The sequence below is a fragment of the Zonotrichia leucophrys genome, chromosome 6 (assembly GCF_028769735.1).
Source record: "Zonotrichia leucophrys gambelii isolate GWCS_2022_RI chromosome 6, RI_Zleu_2.0, whole genome shotgun sequence".
In the NCBI taxonomy this organism is placed as follows: domain Eukaryota; kingdom Metazoa; phylum Chordata; class Aves; order Passeriformes; family Passerellidae; genus Zonotrichia; species Zonotrichia leucophrys.
Genome location: NC_088176.1, coordinates 26034813 through 26050964, shown reverse-complemented (window position 1 = coordinate 26050964; position 16152 = coordinate 26034813). Strand labels below are relative to the sequence as shown.

Sequence of the window (16152 nt, the reverse complement as noted above, 5' to 3'; positions counted from 1 at the left end):
CAAATACAAATGTTTAAAATGGACATTTCTGAGATTTTAAAATACATTTAAATTCTGATAATTATGAAAGTGATTTTTTAATTGCTCACTCTTTAATCACCACTCATTCAGGGATTGCTCTCTTTTGTAAAACATAGGGAAATTTAATGGAAGACATGAAGTTAATTTTTATTCTTATGACATTTTTGAACAGAATCTGACTCATACCTCCCTTTAGTTTTTGCTCAATGTTCAACAAAAAGATGAATGTTTTTTATGAGGGACTATAAGCTTTTGATTGTCCTGCTAAGCAGCAGCTGCAAAATCCGATGCAGTTTAGTGTGTGACAAAGCTGAATGTCATGCAGTAACTCATTTGAATTGGAGCCAAGGCAATATTCCTTACTGGGGAAACATGCTCACTAAAATGTTTTAATGGAACTAGGATGTCAGAGTCATGATGGAAATTTGGAAATGCCTGTTTTGGGTGCACTGAAAATGAGTTGTTCAGATGAACAAGCTATTTATACAGACATGTGGTCAATACTGGATACTGGTTTAATCTTCTAGTAATCCAGACATTACCATATGGACAACCTGCACAGATTGATCTGATGAGGCCTCACTGGGTAATGAATATCCTGCTTCAGTTAATTTGCTGAGCTTTTATGTTAACTTTTATCAGGAGAAAAAAAATGCTTTCCAGCACATAGTTTATTCACAGTGACATATAAAATGAGACTGATGACAATCGACACAGGTTTAAGGCAGCTTGTTTGACAAGCAGCTCATGATGGTTTGGACAGTTATCTCAAGGGCTTTCTTTCCATATTTCATTGTTTGCAGCCAATGCACAGCCTTTCCAATGTGGAACCACCTTTGCACATACAGATCAGAGAATGCATTCAGTTTTCTCTTGAATTTTGCTTTCAGTGATGTACCTGCAGTAATTTTGTTTAATACCATAATGGGTTATTTAGTTTTATTATCAACCTCTGCTTTCTCAATCTTCTGTCCTGTGAGAAACTGCCATATTCCTCCTCTGTAGTTTTCATTTCCCAGGGCATATACAAAGGCATCCACCGTTGGCACAGTCTTGGCAACAAGAGCAGGAATCTGTCATGAGACACAATATTTATTACTAGGAAAATTGAGAAGCCAGTGGGCTGATGTCAGCCTATGTTTAGTTTCCCTTTACCAAAAAAAAGCCTGTTTCCAATAGCATTAGCTTGCTACTCCCAGACAGGGGAGAAGTAAAATCAATTTGGCTGGTGGGAAGTCCTACTCAGGAAATTATAGCTTCCAGGAGAAAGAGTTTAGGTTGGCATTTCCTGAAACAGGGCTCATTCAGTTGAGAGTGAATACCATCACTTAGGAGGAGTGAAAGGTGTGCCATGGACACCTTTGGATGGATAAACACGCTGATGTTGGTAACACATTTAATGTGGGATACTGAATACAGTAATGCATTGGTGACCTGAAACTGGGCTGATTTGGGGGCATGGAATGAAAGTTGAAAGGTTTGATGTGATATTACTGAGTCCCAGCAGTGGCTTTGGAGCCAAGACTCATAAAAGAGAGGGGGGAAAGGAGGGAGCAGAGCCTTAGGAGTGATCAATTACAGCTTCCCTGAGGGGAGAGAAGTATTAGAAATATGAATGAGACAACTAGTCTCTTTAAAACTGAAAATTCTGAGCTAGTACCTCACTCTGAGAAGGACACAAAAAGCTCCTACATGGCACAGAACAGTACAGGTTCAGTACAGGTTAAAAACCCTAACTAACTGCTGAAGAAAAATACCCCTGACTTCCTAAATTTTTGCTTCATCAAAGCAGTAATGCAATGCCTTTTATATCACTGTGCTTGCCTGTCTTCACTAAAAATGGCAGATGAACAGAATGCTTTGAGGAAAAGGACTACTTCTTATATATGTTTTTACAAATAAACCCAGTAGTGAGTAAACTGGCAATGTTCCACAGTGACAGAGAGAGGGGAGGGAGGAAATGTCACTTTGGGGTGGGGGGCACCCACGTACCATGCGGTATTTTGGTGGAATGAACATCACATTTTCTACTGCTGCATAGGAGCACAGGAGGCAGTAGGGACCCCAGCAAATGACCAGTGTCTTCAGTGGCAAACCAGTGTTAAACTGGAAAATAAGAGCAATAAGTTTGTGTTTCACAATCACACACTGCAACAAAAGGATGAGAGAGGTCCTGTGGGATTGTGGTTTGTGTTCAGCGGCAGAGGAGGATCAGCCAACAGGATATGGGACAGAACAGTGCAGCAGCACCAAAGCCCTGATCCTGTGTGTGGGTGGGGAGTGACAGACGTGGCAAAACACCTTATGGTAGATCAGATAAATCTGTGTGTGCTAGATATAGAAGCCATGGCCAGTAACTTCTCCTGAGGGGAGAGAGCAATTGAAAATTTAAGTGAAAATTTAAAAGCACATTCAAAGGAATGATATTTTGCTGGCTTCCTACATGGTCTTGCAGACAAACTGTGTGAAGGCACTGCTATGCTGGTACAGATGCAGTAGCTGTGTTGTGGTGGGAGGATTTCTCTGTCCTTTGTGCTAGGACCTATCCTTGGTGTCATGGCCAGCAGTTTCCAAATATCTTATAAATATTAAAGACTAAGGAAGTGATAATTTCATCCCTAACTTTTCTTCATTGTAACTTTTCTGCACAGCCTCAGAGAATTGTGAGAAAGAAATCACATGCTAGTGCATACAAACTCACTGGAAAAAAGTAATAGACATAATGAACAAGAATATATAAAGGGCACAAGTATTTATTCCAGTCAGCTACAAACAAGTCTGCCTGACTGTCAGGATAACATTTCTCTTGAGATCTGACTGTCTTTACTGAGTGCAAAAGTTGGGCTGTGCCCACCAGCCATGCATAGTGCCCCAGACTGTACAGCCTGCACCTCAGCAAACAACTCATATAATCACCACATTAGATTCCCATAAACCTGCCACACTGGAGCAATTCCTTTGTTTCCAGCTCATAAAGATTTCTGACTTTCCTCAGCCAAGTGTTAACACAACGTGTATGGGAAGGCCCTTTCTCTCCCCATGGGGTGCCTGTGTGTTTCCTTGCAGAGCTGTACTTCTGTCTGACTTCCTCAGCCATAAGCCAAAGGCCTGTAGCAAAGCAAGAAATAACAATCCTTCCTGAGATAAATTTCCCTGGATAAAAACTGATATGCTATTGATAAATATTCTGTATGCTCTGTGGTTTTTTTTGAGGAGAGTTGGACCAGTGTTGATGGAGAGAAATCTTCAGGAACACTGGTCCAACTTCCTCTTTGATGGGGAAATGTTTACAGTACTAGGTTGGGGCAAATGTGGCCATCTGGTAAAATGCTGACATTTCCAAGGATGGTGTTTCTATGAACTTTCTGAATGGCCCCATCCTGTGTTGCACTGGGGAGTTAGGACAGAAGGAGCTGAGTCAAAGTCTTTGTGAAAGAAATTAGTTTTTTTCAAGGACTTTGTCTCTACTGAAGGCAGCCCTATTTTGTCACAGTGATTGCAGGGGTTCAGGGAGCTTTCTTACCTTAAAGTTCCCAGTTTTCCTGAACTTTTGGTGTATGGACTGATAGGCTGTCAGCATGATGAAGCCTGGGATCATGAAATTGAAAGTGGACAGAGCAAAAAGGAATGTGACATAGTTTCTGGGAAAGGTGAGGAGGGAAGAAAAAAAGAGGGTGTTAATTCAAGTCTAGTGCATTTATGCAAACTTGCTGTAAGTATTTACCAAATTGTAATTTTAAAATTGCTAAAACCACTTTTGTCAATGTGCTTCAGGTGCAGCATTTGCTGAAGGCCAGGTAAGCTGTGCCATGCTATTGTGTGTGGGATGGAAAGTCTCATAGAAAATCACAACCGGTGTTTGTGTTCTAAACCCAAACACCACTACTCAGACATCTCTGCTGGCCTGCATAAAGCCAAAAGCTTCATGAAAATATTCTGAAACTATAATGAAAATATTATGAAACTATTCTGAAAGAGTTTCAAGCCCTAAACCCAGAAGGGATGCAGGGTATAGATGAGTGAGTGAGCGGCAGAAAGCTGAGCACCAGGCTGTCCCACAGAGGAAGCCGACTGGGGTGATGCCTTGTCCCAGCTGCTGGGATATCTGCCCCAGGAACAGTGCTGGGCACAGCTGGGAGATTTGTGTGCCACCAAGGCAATCCTAGGGGATGGCAGCCTCCACTCTGCTCCTGTGGGAGCTGGCCCTGGCCCTCACCTGTCCCCTTTGCTGTAGTCCAGGGTGCAGCAGGTTCGGAGGGGTTCGTAGTCGTATTCTCCCCACCCCAGCAAGGGCATCACAGACCAGAAGGCAGCAAACAGCCATGCAAACACCATCATGGAGGCAGCTGTGCTCCACTGCAGCCTGCTCCCTGTGGGAAGAGGAAAGGGGGTCTCCATGCCCTGACAAAACCACTGGAAACAGCTGTCAGGCCCTTGGGCCTCAGGCAGAAACAAGCAGTTGTTTGTGCTTTGTGTCCTGAAGCTGACCTGAGTCTGGAGGAATCAGTCTTCCATAAAATATGAAGGAAGCTTTTAGGAAAGAGCAAACTGTACTTCCCTTTTGTGTGTTTTACTTAGACAAATGCTGTATTGCTGCTCAGGTTTGTACCACACTGGAGATACATCTGCTGTTACAAACATTATATTCTTGTGTTTTGGGAATGTGTTTAAAGACACAGATGAGGCAGTGAGTAGAATGAACAAGGTGATGCAATAAACAGTGTTTGAAGAAACTGAGTCCCATTGCAGAGTGTGGGACAGGTCAGAAATGTGACTCTGCACACACACCCCAGCCCCTGCCCTCTTCCTTCCTGCCAGGCCAGGAGGGTGTGGATATCTCATATACCCTGTTCTAAAATTGCTGGTCATCAATGTACATATGTGAGTATATATATACAACCTGAAAACAGAGCTTGTTCTAAAAATACTACTGGGCAAGTAATTTTGCCCTTAAGATCATCACTTAGCCTATAACAGGAAATATGAAGCTCAGCATTAGTAATTTTAAATAATTTTATAATAAAGTGTTCCCTTGTGCCTATCTCATCCGGTTCCATCAAATACTATAGGAATGTAATGGAAGACTGGAAACTTGAGAAGACACAGGAAGTATTTCTTCATGGAGAAGGCAGGCAGCCTGCCCTGCTGCTGAAGGATATTGTGTTAGCCTCACTGCTTGCATGTGGAAAGGTCTGGATAATTTTGTTACTGAGGCCAGTGTCTGTCATTGTGCCCACGCTGGGCAGCCCGTGACGCCAGCAGCACCAGCAAGGAGAACAGTGAGTTTCCCCAGCACTCCTTCCTAATCCAGTCTCCCATTAGGGACAAGTAATGATGAAATTTTCACTGAGGTTGGGAAGCAATCTTTTTGTCTGCCCTTAGACAGCAGCATCATGACAGCAGGCAGGAAGATTCAGGCCAATTCTGATCTATCCCTGAGAGGTGAAGGACTGGGGAAGAGGTGCATTTATTTTTAGACCTGGTGAAATCAGCTGCTGGTTGACTCTTCAGAAATATTTACACACACATCAGAAGTAGTTAAATATGTAGGAATGTAAAATTAAACAAGCTTGAGATTATTTTAGTTTTACTCAGAAAAACCACTTTCAGTAGAAGAACAGTGAAAGAATTGTGCTGTCCTCATGTGGCAAAAATGTCCTCCCCTGAGAAGGCTGAAAGCAAGAGCACAAGTTGAGAACAATTCAGTTGTTTTTGTGCACAGCCGGCCATTGCTTTACCTTAGATGCCTTTTCTTGGCCTGATAAAATTTGATGTAATAGCCATGTAGGTCCTAATTCAATTAAATGCTTGTGTATGGGGTTCAGCAAATGCTTACAGATATAATTCTTAATTAGGGCCCCGTGCTGGCAGTTTGGTCCTATTAAGTCCAATCACTCTTGTGCTTTGGTTTTCTCTCTTTGAAAAGCAAAATCCAAGCCTCTCTTTTCCAAACAGTGAAATAGTAATACAGGGAATTTTAAATTATTTATCTAATTGCTTTGGAACAGAAAGACTGCTTCCTAATCATTCAAAGATTACTAAAATTGTGATGCCAAAAGATGAACTTTTAGCAAGTGCTAGATAGAGCATGGAACCTTAATCCTTTTGATCATGAAAGCCAGTTTTTAGTGATATAATCATAACTACATCTCAGGGTTTATTTTTTGGAAACATTTATAAATGTATTTTTGTAAGATTTATGATTTATTCAAACATTTAGCTGATGTTCACAAACTGAAAGATACATCTCTGACACTGGGCTACCTTTCAGTGAGATTTCAGTCTGCTGTTCAAAAGGAGCATCTGAAATAAAAGGTCAACAGAATTTTCTATGATGGAGGGGAAAAATAGTCCCTTTTTCTCATTCCTGCAAATGGTTAAGTTATAGTAGCTGTATAATATTAAGTTACAATATATACATACCAGGACAGTATATGGCTTGTACCAAACTTAATGGCATGCATAATTTAAAATTAGCTAAGTTTGTCAAAGACAGAAATATCTGAAAATCAGACAAGGAATAATATATATATCAGTCATAAATTAAAGAGGTGTTAGCACCTACTTCATCTGCAGTGCAAAAAGCCACTGGTGGTCACAAGTATTCAACTTTTGTAGGAATAAGAAAGCTGTAATATGTAATAGCTTATTTTGTGCATATCATTATAAAAAGCTCTTTAAAATAACTTAATTAAGGGTTTTTTTTGTTTTTGTTTTTTTGGTTTTTTTCCTCTGGTTCACCATCATCTTAGACTGTTTTGGTGATTACCTCCTGCTTCAGTGAAAAACACAAGATGTGTAAAAACATCAACATTTTGTCAGGGAAAACTGATACAGGTGCAAAGCTAGATGAAGGGAATGCAGTCAGTTTGACAGGAGTTTAGGACTTTTAATTTGACAGAGCTGACAGCTGCAATTTTTGCAAATGGTAGTTTGGTAATCTTTGAATACCGATATAACAACCCAGGTTACCTTGGTTGTTAAGGATTAGATAAAAGTCACTGTAATTCTACTTTTAGAAATTGAATGCTGCTGTGAAATCCCTGCTGGATTTGTTTGTCTTCTCTTTTATAATATTGAGAGAAATACTGATATAAAACACTTCAGATTTTCTGTTTCCCCCTGATTCTGAAATGCAAGTTAAAAATTTATATTTTTTTCTTTCCTTTTGAATCTATAACTTTATGCTATGCTTATGAACTGACCAGGATCCTTCCCCTCTCCCCAAACTTGTAATGGCAGTATCAGTGGCCAGAGAAGAACTGACAATGTCTGCCCTGATCTAAACTGGCACCTTCTGTCCTGAATACCTGGCTGCTGAGACAGAGCTTCCTCAGAATCTGCCCTTTTCTTCTTCACTGTCAAGCCCTAACATATAACTACTTCTGCTTTCTCCTTTTCCCCCTAATGATCAAATTTTCAAATCTTTTTTTCCCATCTTGCTAGGGATTGACATTGATACCCTTCAGACTCCCCTGCTATCTCTCCTCTTATTGCATACTTTTAGGTTATTTCTCTAGTTCTCTCCTCTTTGCTGTGAAAGTTGCATCTCTGGACCCCAGAGCCACACTTAGGGGATGAAAAGAGTTGCCCAGTGTGCTTACCTAGAAGTAAAAATAAAACAAAATAGGGGAGAATAAAATGCTCTGACCTTCTCTGTCACGTGGGGTAATAATACTATTTTCTTCCATATGCCAAGCAACACCAACCTGATTTCTGCTGAGTGACTTGTCTAGTTATCAATACACTGTAAAGGCAGTGCTTTGTCACTTAGGGCTGTGCTAACTTCCAAATCTAAAAACCTGGTCAATTTTCAGAATGCTAGTGAAGAAATTTGTGATATTAGCATCCAGAATGGTTGTAAAGTCCCAAGTTACTCCATCATCATAGCAATCTCTTACATTCTCATCAGCTCTTTCTTCCCAGAAATAGAGATAGTAAATAATCAAGAGCCAAGCTGAGGAATGCCACAATGAAGGTTTTCTTGGGAAACTGTTAGGATGTAACAAAAAACTGGGGATGATGTAATTGAGCTTGGAAGGAGTACCAGATCCTGGGGAATGAAGATAAAAAGCTGATAGCTTTGTATTTTAGGTAAAGGTATTTTGTACCTTCTGTACAGGCATGCAGCTTGCACCAGTGTCAACATGAGTTTAATGTATGGATTGAGAACACAGCATAGCCTGTGGGCTTGCTGGAGCACATCTATGAAATATGACTTACTCTTCCTTGCAATCAGCATGTGAAGAATTGAACTAGAAGGGGCTGGTTTTCCTGGAATAACCACAGGGCATGAGCACCTTCTGGGTTTTTAGTTTTGTTGTTCAAAATGTTTGCTTTAGGAGCCATGTTTGGCCATCAGTAAGTAACAATCTGAGCAAAGTAAAGAAGCTTGTGCCCTTAGGGTCCTTCTGTCCTCTTAATGTAGTGTATGTTCTTGACTGGAGGAGTGCATGACACAAAAGCATTAAAGTCAATATGGCAGAGAGTAAAATATCTTTCCCAGAGATGCTTATTTTCAGGCTCTCTCTTGTAAAATACAGATGCTCCTCTTCCAGCTCCAAATGCATTTCAGCGTCCAAGGGGTGTTAGTATGGATTTAGCTCACAGCCATTATTTGGGGCCTTTGTCTAGACATGAAAAAATATATTTCTTTGCCTGAGCTGGATTCCTGCAAAAAATGCAGAACAAAAACATTTGCAGCCTTTCCTCAACAGGATCATCAGACTGACCATATTCCCTGTGTGTTTGGGTGTGTTTTGCCATTTGCTGCTGGAATCATATGGAGGCTCTGTGGGCATAAGAAAGTCTCTTGCACCCCAAAATGGCTGTGTGTTGCACAAAGGGGGTACCAAGCTCTGTGTGCCCAGTTGTGCCTCTGCATGGGCTCTGTTCCAGCCCCTGTCTGCAGAGGCAGCTCTCTGCTTACACCAGACTTATCTGTCATTAGTAAACTCTGCATGGACATGATGATCTGTTGGGTACACAGCAGGGTGTTGGATGAAAGCCCAAGATGAATAGATTTTTCTTCAATATGAGGAATTGGATTTTATGTGGGATTTTGTTTTAAAGTTTACTTATGGATTTAAAGAAAGCATGGCAAGAGGGTCACAAGTTGGATGTGATCAGGACAAGGAAATATCTCCTGAAGGTTGTTGATAATTTCCCCCTTATGGGAAGAGGTCCTTTGGAGAAACTGTTTATATTTTCTGTATCTAGTGTGTAAGAAAAACAAACTTATATATAAAATACACAAATAATAAGTATGTGCTTGCTTTGATTCTCAGAAACCTGAGCCAGCTGCCTTTTGCAGCACGTGGGTAAGGTTGGAGGGAAACTGCAGCCCTTACTTGTACAGTAGTGATGGTATCGGTCCCAGGCCACGGCAGCGCTGGAGCTAATGCTGGCCAGGGCTGTCAGGAAGCCATGGAATCCATGGATTTGACAGCCATCAGAGCCATAGGGCCAGTATCTGTCAACAAACAAGGAATATGTTAAGGAAATGATAGAGAAAGGTGAAGGCATGTTTGGAAATTGCATTAACAGAGAGGGTAAAATGATAGCCTGTGCACATCCTGAGGCTCTGTCTGAGAAACACTGTGAAAAATGTTACTGTGTTTGCTTTTAGGCATTTGCCAGCATTTTTCCTGCTGTGGTGTTTCTTATAGTACAACAGCTATTTGTACTCTTAATACTGAGAAGAAAATATAATCCTGCATCTGTGTCTTAAAAAGGTGGGGTTTTTAAATGTGAAATCTACATTTCATCCAATTATCCAGATCTTCAAGATGTGCCTCCTTTGTGAGGAGCCAATTTGTCAATGTGTGCAAGTCAGTGCAACACAACAAACAGATAAAGACTTGCAGACAAATTTAGGGTCAATCTAGAGGTTTAGTGAAGTGATATTTTGATATTCAAGTAGTTTCTATAACCCCTGGTAAAGCTGTCTGGCTAAATGTCTTCTCTAGTCAGTCTTATAATCAGTCAGTGATGATCTGCAGTAAAATCTGCTTTTCTACTTGCCATAGAACCATGTAGGATTTTGTTTTGTTTCGGATTGAGGGAATGAGAAGTTTGGCTATGACTAATGGTAGAAAGAGAGCCATTTAATTAGTTAGACTTCTTAGAACTGAAGGTGCTGATTTTCATGTGGCTCTCCCAAGGATGCTTTAGGAAAACCTCTGTGCCATACCTGAGGAAGCTGGAGAAGGCAGCGATGAAGGCGTTGATGCAAATCCCGCAGTCGGCCAGGGCGATGCTGAGCACCAGCAGATTGCTCGGCGTCCGCAGCTCTTTGATTTTGCGGAAAGAAATAATTGTCAAGCCATTCAGACAGAAACCAAGCAGGGCTGAAAGACAGAATTGTTTGGTGTGATTCAGCTGGAAATTGAAAATAACTGCAATGATACTGCTGTTTTCTTTGATGAGAGAACAATGATTACAGTAGAATCTTATGCATGGGGAATAGATCTGTAGTGGTCAGTCTGCCCACAAGTTACAAAGGCTTTCAGAAGAGAACTCATAGGTGACAGGCTCAAGCCAGTGCTTCAGACTTCTTCAGTCATGTGGAGCAGAAGCAGTTTGATTTTATTTGTAATTCTGCCTTTTGTTTTAATAAGAGAAACTGGATTGTCAGGCTCCATGCAGGGACACATGGTTCAGGTTCAGAGCAAGCGAGATGCAGAGGCAGTTTCAGGACAGCCAGCACATGCTGCTGATGTACACGTCAGGCCTGACTTTGCTAGAAAAATGTTCTGTATTTAATATCAATTGTAGCATTTCTTTTTGCTTAAGCACAGAAGTCCCTCAGCCATGTTTCAGTCAGCCTGCCTCCCTTTGGGCTTCTGTCTCAGGGTAGCCTACACAGTGCTTGAATTACACCAGCTCAATCTTATTACTGTCCCTCGTCAACAGACTATACATGGAAAGGAATAATCTAATTATGAAAAGCAGTCACTGATAGATTTAAAAAAATAAGTTTATGTTGTTCTTCAGGGAGGGATCCAAGCAACCCAAGCTATTCACCCAGCACAGAGCTGTTCCACTCTGAAGCCCATCCTTCACTGGTTTAAAGTCAAGCTTTGTCCTTTAATGCCCTTTTCAAGGCGACCTGAATTATTTTAGCTCTGATGAGGATCTGACTCAACATCCAGTCTCTAAGTCTCAGTTAGATGAGAGGCACTATGTCTTTGTGTTCTTCTTGGAAAAAGAAATGCTGCAGCACAGAAAAAATCCATATCCCCTAATTCTGTAAAGCAGTGTAGTTACTTATGCTTATTGTCTTAATTCTGCAGTTACATAAGATGGATGATTTTTTTCTAGCCAGAAATCCTGCTTCTACCTTAATTGCATTAATGGCTGATGGCATAACCATAGAAACAGCTGATGTGTGTCTATCATTGCACAACATATAACAAAATATTTCCAGGAGAAATATTTGGAGCTATTAGAGATCTGCTGTTTTTATTTCCTCCCTGCCAGATTACCTCCCACTCACAGGGTAAAATTGCTGTCAACTCTCTCAAATGCAGAGAAGCCTTTAGGAGAGATGTGTTCTGAGCATATTTTGAGTAGAGCTGAAGAGTTATTACTATATCAGATTTTTTCTACCTTTTCCCTCTTTTTGGAAGCCTCAGGCTTTACCAGATTCTGCTTTCTTGAGGGTCAGCATGAGTGTACAAATAGACAACTTACTAATTTTTTTTAAAAAGCATTGAATTTTCATTTTTAGATCAGCAAATATGTTCACTTAATAAAGTGAATGCTACTCTTCACCATAGCCTTTCTTTGCAAACTGCACTTAGAAGCTGCCATTAGAAAAGGAGAGGTTTTTGTTGCCTTTGTCTCAAAGTGTTTCAGAAAGTGAATTAATCCTTGATTGTTTAGCTTGGTCTTCTAACCCAGATAACAATAACAAAGTTTTACTACCAGTCTACTGGGCATATTCTGCCTAAAACCCTATGGAAAATACTTATGTTTAGTAAACCATAAATGTATTAGACTGCACCTAGTTTTAACTGAAGGTTACCACAGGGCTTCCACAGCTGCAGGACCCTGGCAGGCTGCAGCCCCCAGCACAGGTCAGGGCTGGCAGGGCCGTGGTGCCACAGCAGGTCCCCAGCAGGACCCACTCTGGGGCTCTGCCAGCCCCCAGCACTGTCCCTGTCCTGCTGCTGCTTCCCACCCCTCGGGGTGGGAGTGCAGGTCCTGCCAGGCTGTGCTCTTGGCTCAGGGACTGTCAGCCAGGCTTAGCCCTGTTCAGGCAGCAGCCTGCCCCCAGGCAAGAGGTAGAAGCTTTTTCCTCTCTCTTCCAAGAAAGAGTGTGTGACAGCATTTCCAGCTTTCCTTTGCAGCCAGATACGAGCTGAGGTGCAAGGCAAAGGTGAGCTCCCCATTCATGGGGTGAGCTAAGGAGCATTTATCCCACTCTGAGGGTGCTCACAGCTTCTCCTCCTCTGCTGCTGGGCCCCACAATTTCCACATCCCCCTCTGATCAGCACTATGGCATCCCAGACCCTGGGACTGTCACCAACATTACCCTAGCTATGAGCCTTTGCTAGCTGCCAGCTAGATATAAATTCTCAGTTTTGTTGCAGTCTCTCAATAAGTGGAATATGCCTTAAGAAAAGATCACATTGGCTAAATTAAATTGATATGGTTTGTTACTTTTACCCAGCAGCCATTAATTGCACTGCAACCAATGCAGTCTGGATGTATGCTAACAGTTTACAGGTTTTTTAGAGCAATCATGTTTGATTGTAAGACAGCCATCACAACCCACAAAACAAGCAGTCCAATTTTATTGAGAGATTATCAGTCATTTCAACTTTCCCCAGAGGAAGATAAAATTGCCTTTAAAAGTCAGCAACAAAATATTAAATCCCAAATTCCTGAGAAGAGAGCTGAGTAGCAAGTACTTCACTGCCACAGCTATGCATAGAGTGCAGATCTTCACAGTAAAGAGCTTGCAGCTCACCCTGACTTACTCCCCAGAAGTACTGGTGATGTAGCCACAGTAACCCAGGGTCAGCATACCACTTCAGTTTTCCTTACTCCTCTTACCAGAAATAATAGGAGGAAAGAAATCTTGCTGCCGAGGTCCCACACCAAACTTACCTTCTACCAGCAGGGCAGTGCCAATGGCAAACACTTCTATTTCAGTGAAGCCTTCAGGGAGAGGGTGTGCAGTGACCATTCTTATGGTAAATATGCCAAAAGATTTAACCTCTGCCCTCTGTTACAGCTGTGGGGCTGCCTTTTCTCTGGATCTCTCTACTTCCAGTAGCCCCAGGCTTCTTAAAGGAGCAGCTCACGTGCAAACACATGCTGTTATTATATAAAAGCTTTGGGGTTTTTACTCCCACCACTACAATCCCTGCAGGAATGTTATTAATGATGGGACTAGCATCAGCCCGCACTCCCCCTTCCCCTGCAAATCGTATTTCAGACACCAGCAAAATGAAAGCATTCATGGCAATTACAACAAGTTCTTTGTAGACACAAGATTAAGAAACCTGTCCAGTTAATTTTGCAACACTGGAAAAGAATTAAACGTTGTGGAACAAAGGAAACATGTAATTGGGGAGTGACCTGAAAAACAAAGGGGCACTCATTGAGTTGATAATTAGAGGAAAAGTATGAACGAATAATTTCTGCAGCTTGTAGATCTTCCCCTCACCCACTTTTTAAGAAACTGGCAAGTGTATTTTTCTGGCAATGACTGTTCTGTATATTAACATACTTCCTTTTTGTAACTGAGGCTTAAATTAACATGCACACTGGCACAGCTTGATTGAAGACAAACACAAATTACTGATTTGGGGCCCTAAACATACAAGGACATGAGTGAGTTGCTCGGTGGTGAGCACTGACAGGAATCACCTTAGTGTCCTTTTGGAGATGTTTGGGGACAGGAGTCTGGTGCACAGTGGCTCTGGAGTACCTGCAGCTTGTCCAACCTCCAGCTCACGGCCTTAACAAGGTGCCACTAGCATGGCAGTTGTTTCTTTGATACGTAACTTTCTTCATCCTGATAATCCTACTGCAAAATGGGAGCAGAAAGGGGTATGAGCACAGGGGATATGAGCTTCCCCCAGCTCAGGCCCCACACTGTGCTGACCTGGCTCCCTGCTGATTGAGGTCTCTGGCAGAGTGCATTCACTCCATGTGAATGCACTCTGCCACCAGAGATGCCACCAGAGCTTGCTCAGCTCTCCTGACTACATGGTGAAGTCTCCATTTCAGGGGTGCATTTACAATCAGGGGTGTTGGTTGAAGATGGTGGATTTTTTGCAGTTTTCATGAAATCTGTGCTTAAAGGCTGTGATGCCCAGGAGAACTGATTAGAGCTTCAAGGCTGTTGTGAAACCATCTTGCTGACTTTTTTTGATCTCTGGTATTCAATTTACAGCTCTTTTTGATGCAGGTAATTGCCTTGATGGATATGCTCTTAGATTTTGAAGTAGAATTCAGGAGGGGATGATATTTGTTAGGCTATACAGATATTTTGTTTAAGCAGAGTAAAATTACATTGCACCACATAAATCCATTGTTATGTTTGCCTTTCACTCACCTACATATCTTGATGACAAAGAAGGTGACAGTCCTGCCTCCTAGCATGGCAAATGAATGATATAAACCTGTGTTTTAATGGTGATCCATTGTATGTTCTTGCAAAAAAATTAGTGCTAGATCTTGTAAATGTGCTGTAAATCTTCCTAGTGTGATAGTTCTGAAAATGGATGGCTCATTGTAATGCTTGTCAACATAAAGCTGCACAGCTCTTCTAGACTGGGGATAAAGGACACAGATATTTGAACTGCCCTCCTGAGGGCTGTCAGGTACTTTTGGTTGCCTGCCACTGTACTTCACCTTCGCTCCCAAGCACATCTCCCAGATGTGTTACACTGCTGGGAGTTTTGGTGGAGTGTTTCAAAGCCTGAGGGGCAAACTTTGCTCATTCCAATACTATTTCCATTTTAGGCTACTACCCCAGTCCCCTTGGATTTAACATTCCTTTGTTACAATGATGATTATTAACTTGTTGACTGCTTTTCTATAAGTATCTTAACAATTTCCATGTCTAAATCTCATTTAATTTATCAGTGCAGAGTCTAATTACACAAGTCAGTCATAGGCAAACTTTGCAGTGGCAGTTCAGCATCTGACTCGTGAAATTCATGTCAACAGAAACCTCCTGCATCAGTCTCTTAACTCCTTTGCTGATGCTGTGTTAAGCTGACTTTCTTAGGGTATGTGGAGATAGTATGGAATGATGTATGGTCCAATATGGCTGCTAACTTCAGTTATAAGTTCAGGTTGTAAATGGTTTTCTTCAAGCAAAGAGGAGGTGCAAATAAGGAATAAATTACTGACTTTGATAGGATCTTCAAATGATAGTTCTTTTTCCAGTTGGCAAAACAAAGCTGCATTCATTTCCTTTCTGAACTTTTTATGTAAGAGGTAACCTCACATCGTGATTCCTGTGAAGTCAGGGAAAACACGCAAATGATAACAGGTTTGCCAAAGACACTCATTAACTCCGTGGTGATGAAGTTTTTTGTGATGCCTTTCTATTTTATGCACTCTTTCAATAGCTACTTGCTCTTTCCAAATTGAGGGGGAAAGGTTTTGCTCAACCTGATGTTATCCTAGAACTTCATAATTTGAATTCCACTGATCTCCTTTCTGCATCAATAACAGATCCATTTCTTTTTACCCTCTTGCTGAAGAATATTTCACTGGTTACTAATCCGTTTGCAAAGAATACACAGAAAAAATATATGATAGGTTCTTGCCAGATGTCCCTGTGGATTTCATAGAACTGTATATATTTGGTGGGAGCATATTAATCTTTGTAAAATATGCATTGGTACAAGCACAACAAAAAAAAGGTGCAGTGCAAAGATAACAGAGTGCTCATGCACTCTGAATTTTCTTCAAGCAATCAATGCAGATTACTGACACAGTATTTTATATTCACAGCAAGAACTTTGCTAAATTGATGTGTTATTATTCCTCTGCCTTCCTAATCCTTTTTTCTGATTCAGGTTTAGCCAAATTTGACTTTTTATGTTGAAATATGCCTTTAAATGGAAAATGGCAGCATTTCAGCAGAAGCAGGCTGGGAAT

The 16152-nt window shown here is 41.3% G+C and overlaps 1 protein-coding gene across 1 annotated transcript; it reads right to left on the bottom strand.

Annotated features, from left to right (window-relative positions):
* Positions 1–950: 950 nt before the first annotated feature.
* Positions 951–13216, bottom strand: RGR (retinal G protein coupled receptor). Its single transcript, XM_064717087.1, has 7 exons — positions 13138–13216; positions 10214–10370; positions 9372–9493; positions 4238–4391; positions 3545–3662; positions 2014–2127; positions 951–1094 (listed from the first exon to the last, which is right to left on the bottom strand). The coding sequence occupies exons 1-7, from the start codon at positions 13214–13216 to the stop codon at positions 951–953; spliced, it is 888 nt and encodes a 295-aa protein (XP_064573157.1).
* Between the last annotated feature and the right edge of the window lie 2936 nt (positions 13217–16152).

What these genes read in the sequence shown, in the direction of transcription:
- RGR (XM_064717087.1), bottom strand. Translation starts at nt 13,216, where the DNA reads ATGGTCACTGCACACCCTCTCCCTGAAGGCTTCACTGAAATAGAAGTG. An exon ending in CACTGCCCTGCTGGTAGAAG is followed by an intron (nt 10,371 to 13,137) that starts GTAAGTTTGGTG and finishes TCTGTCTTTCAG; the next exon opens with CCCTGCTTGGTTTCTGTCTG. An exon ending in GGAAAACTGGGAACTTTAAG is followed by an intron (nt 2,128 to 3,544) that starts GTAAGAAAGCTC and finishes CTTATTTTCCAG; the next exon opens with TTTAACACTGGTTTGCCACT.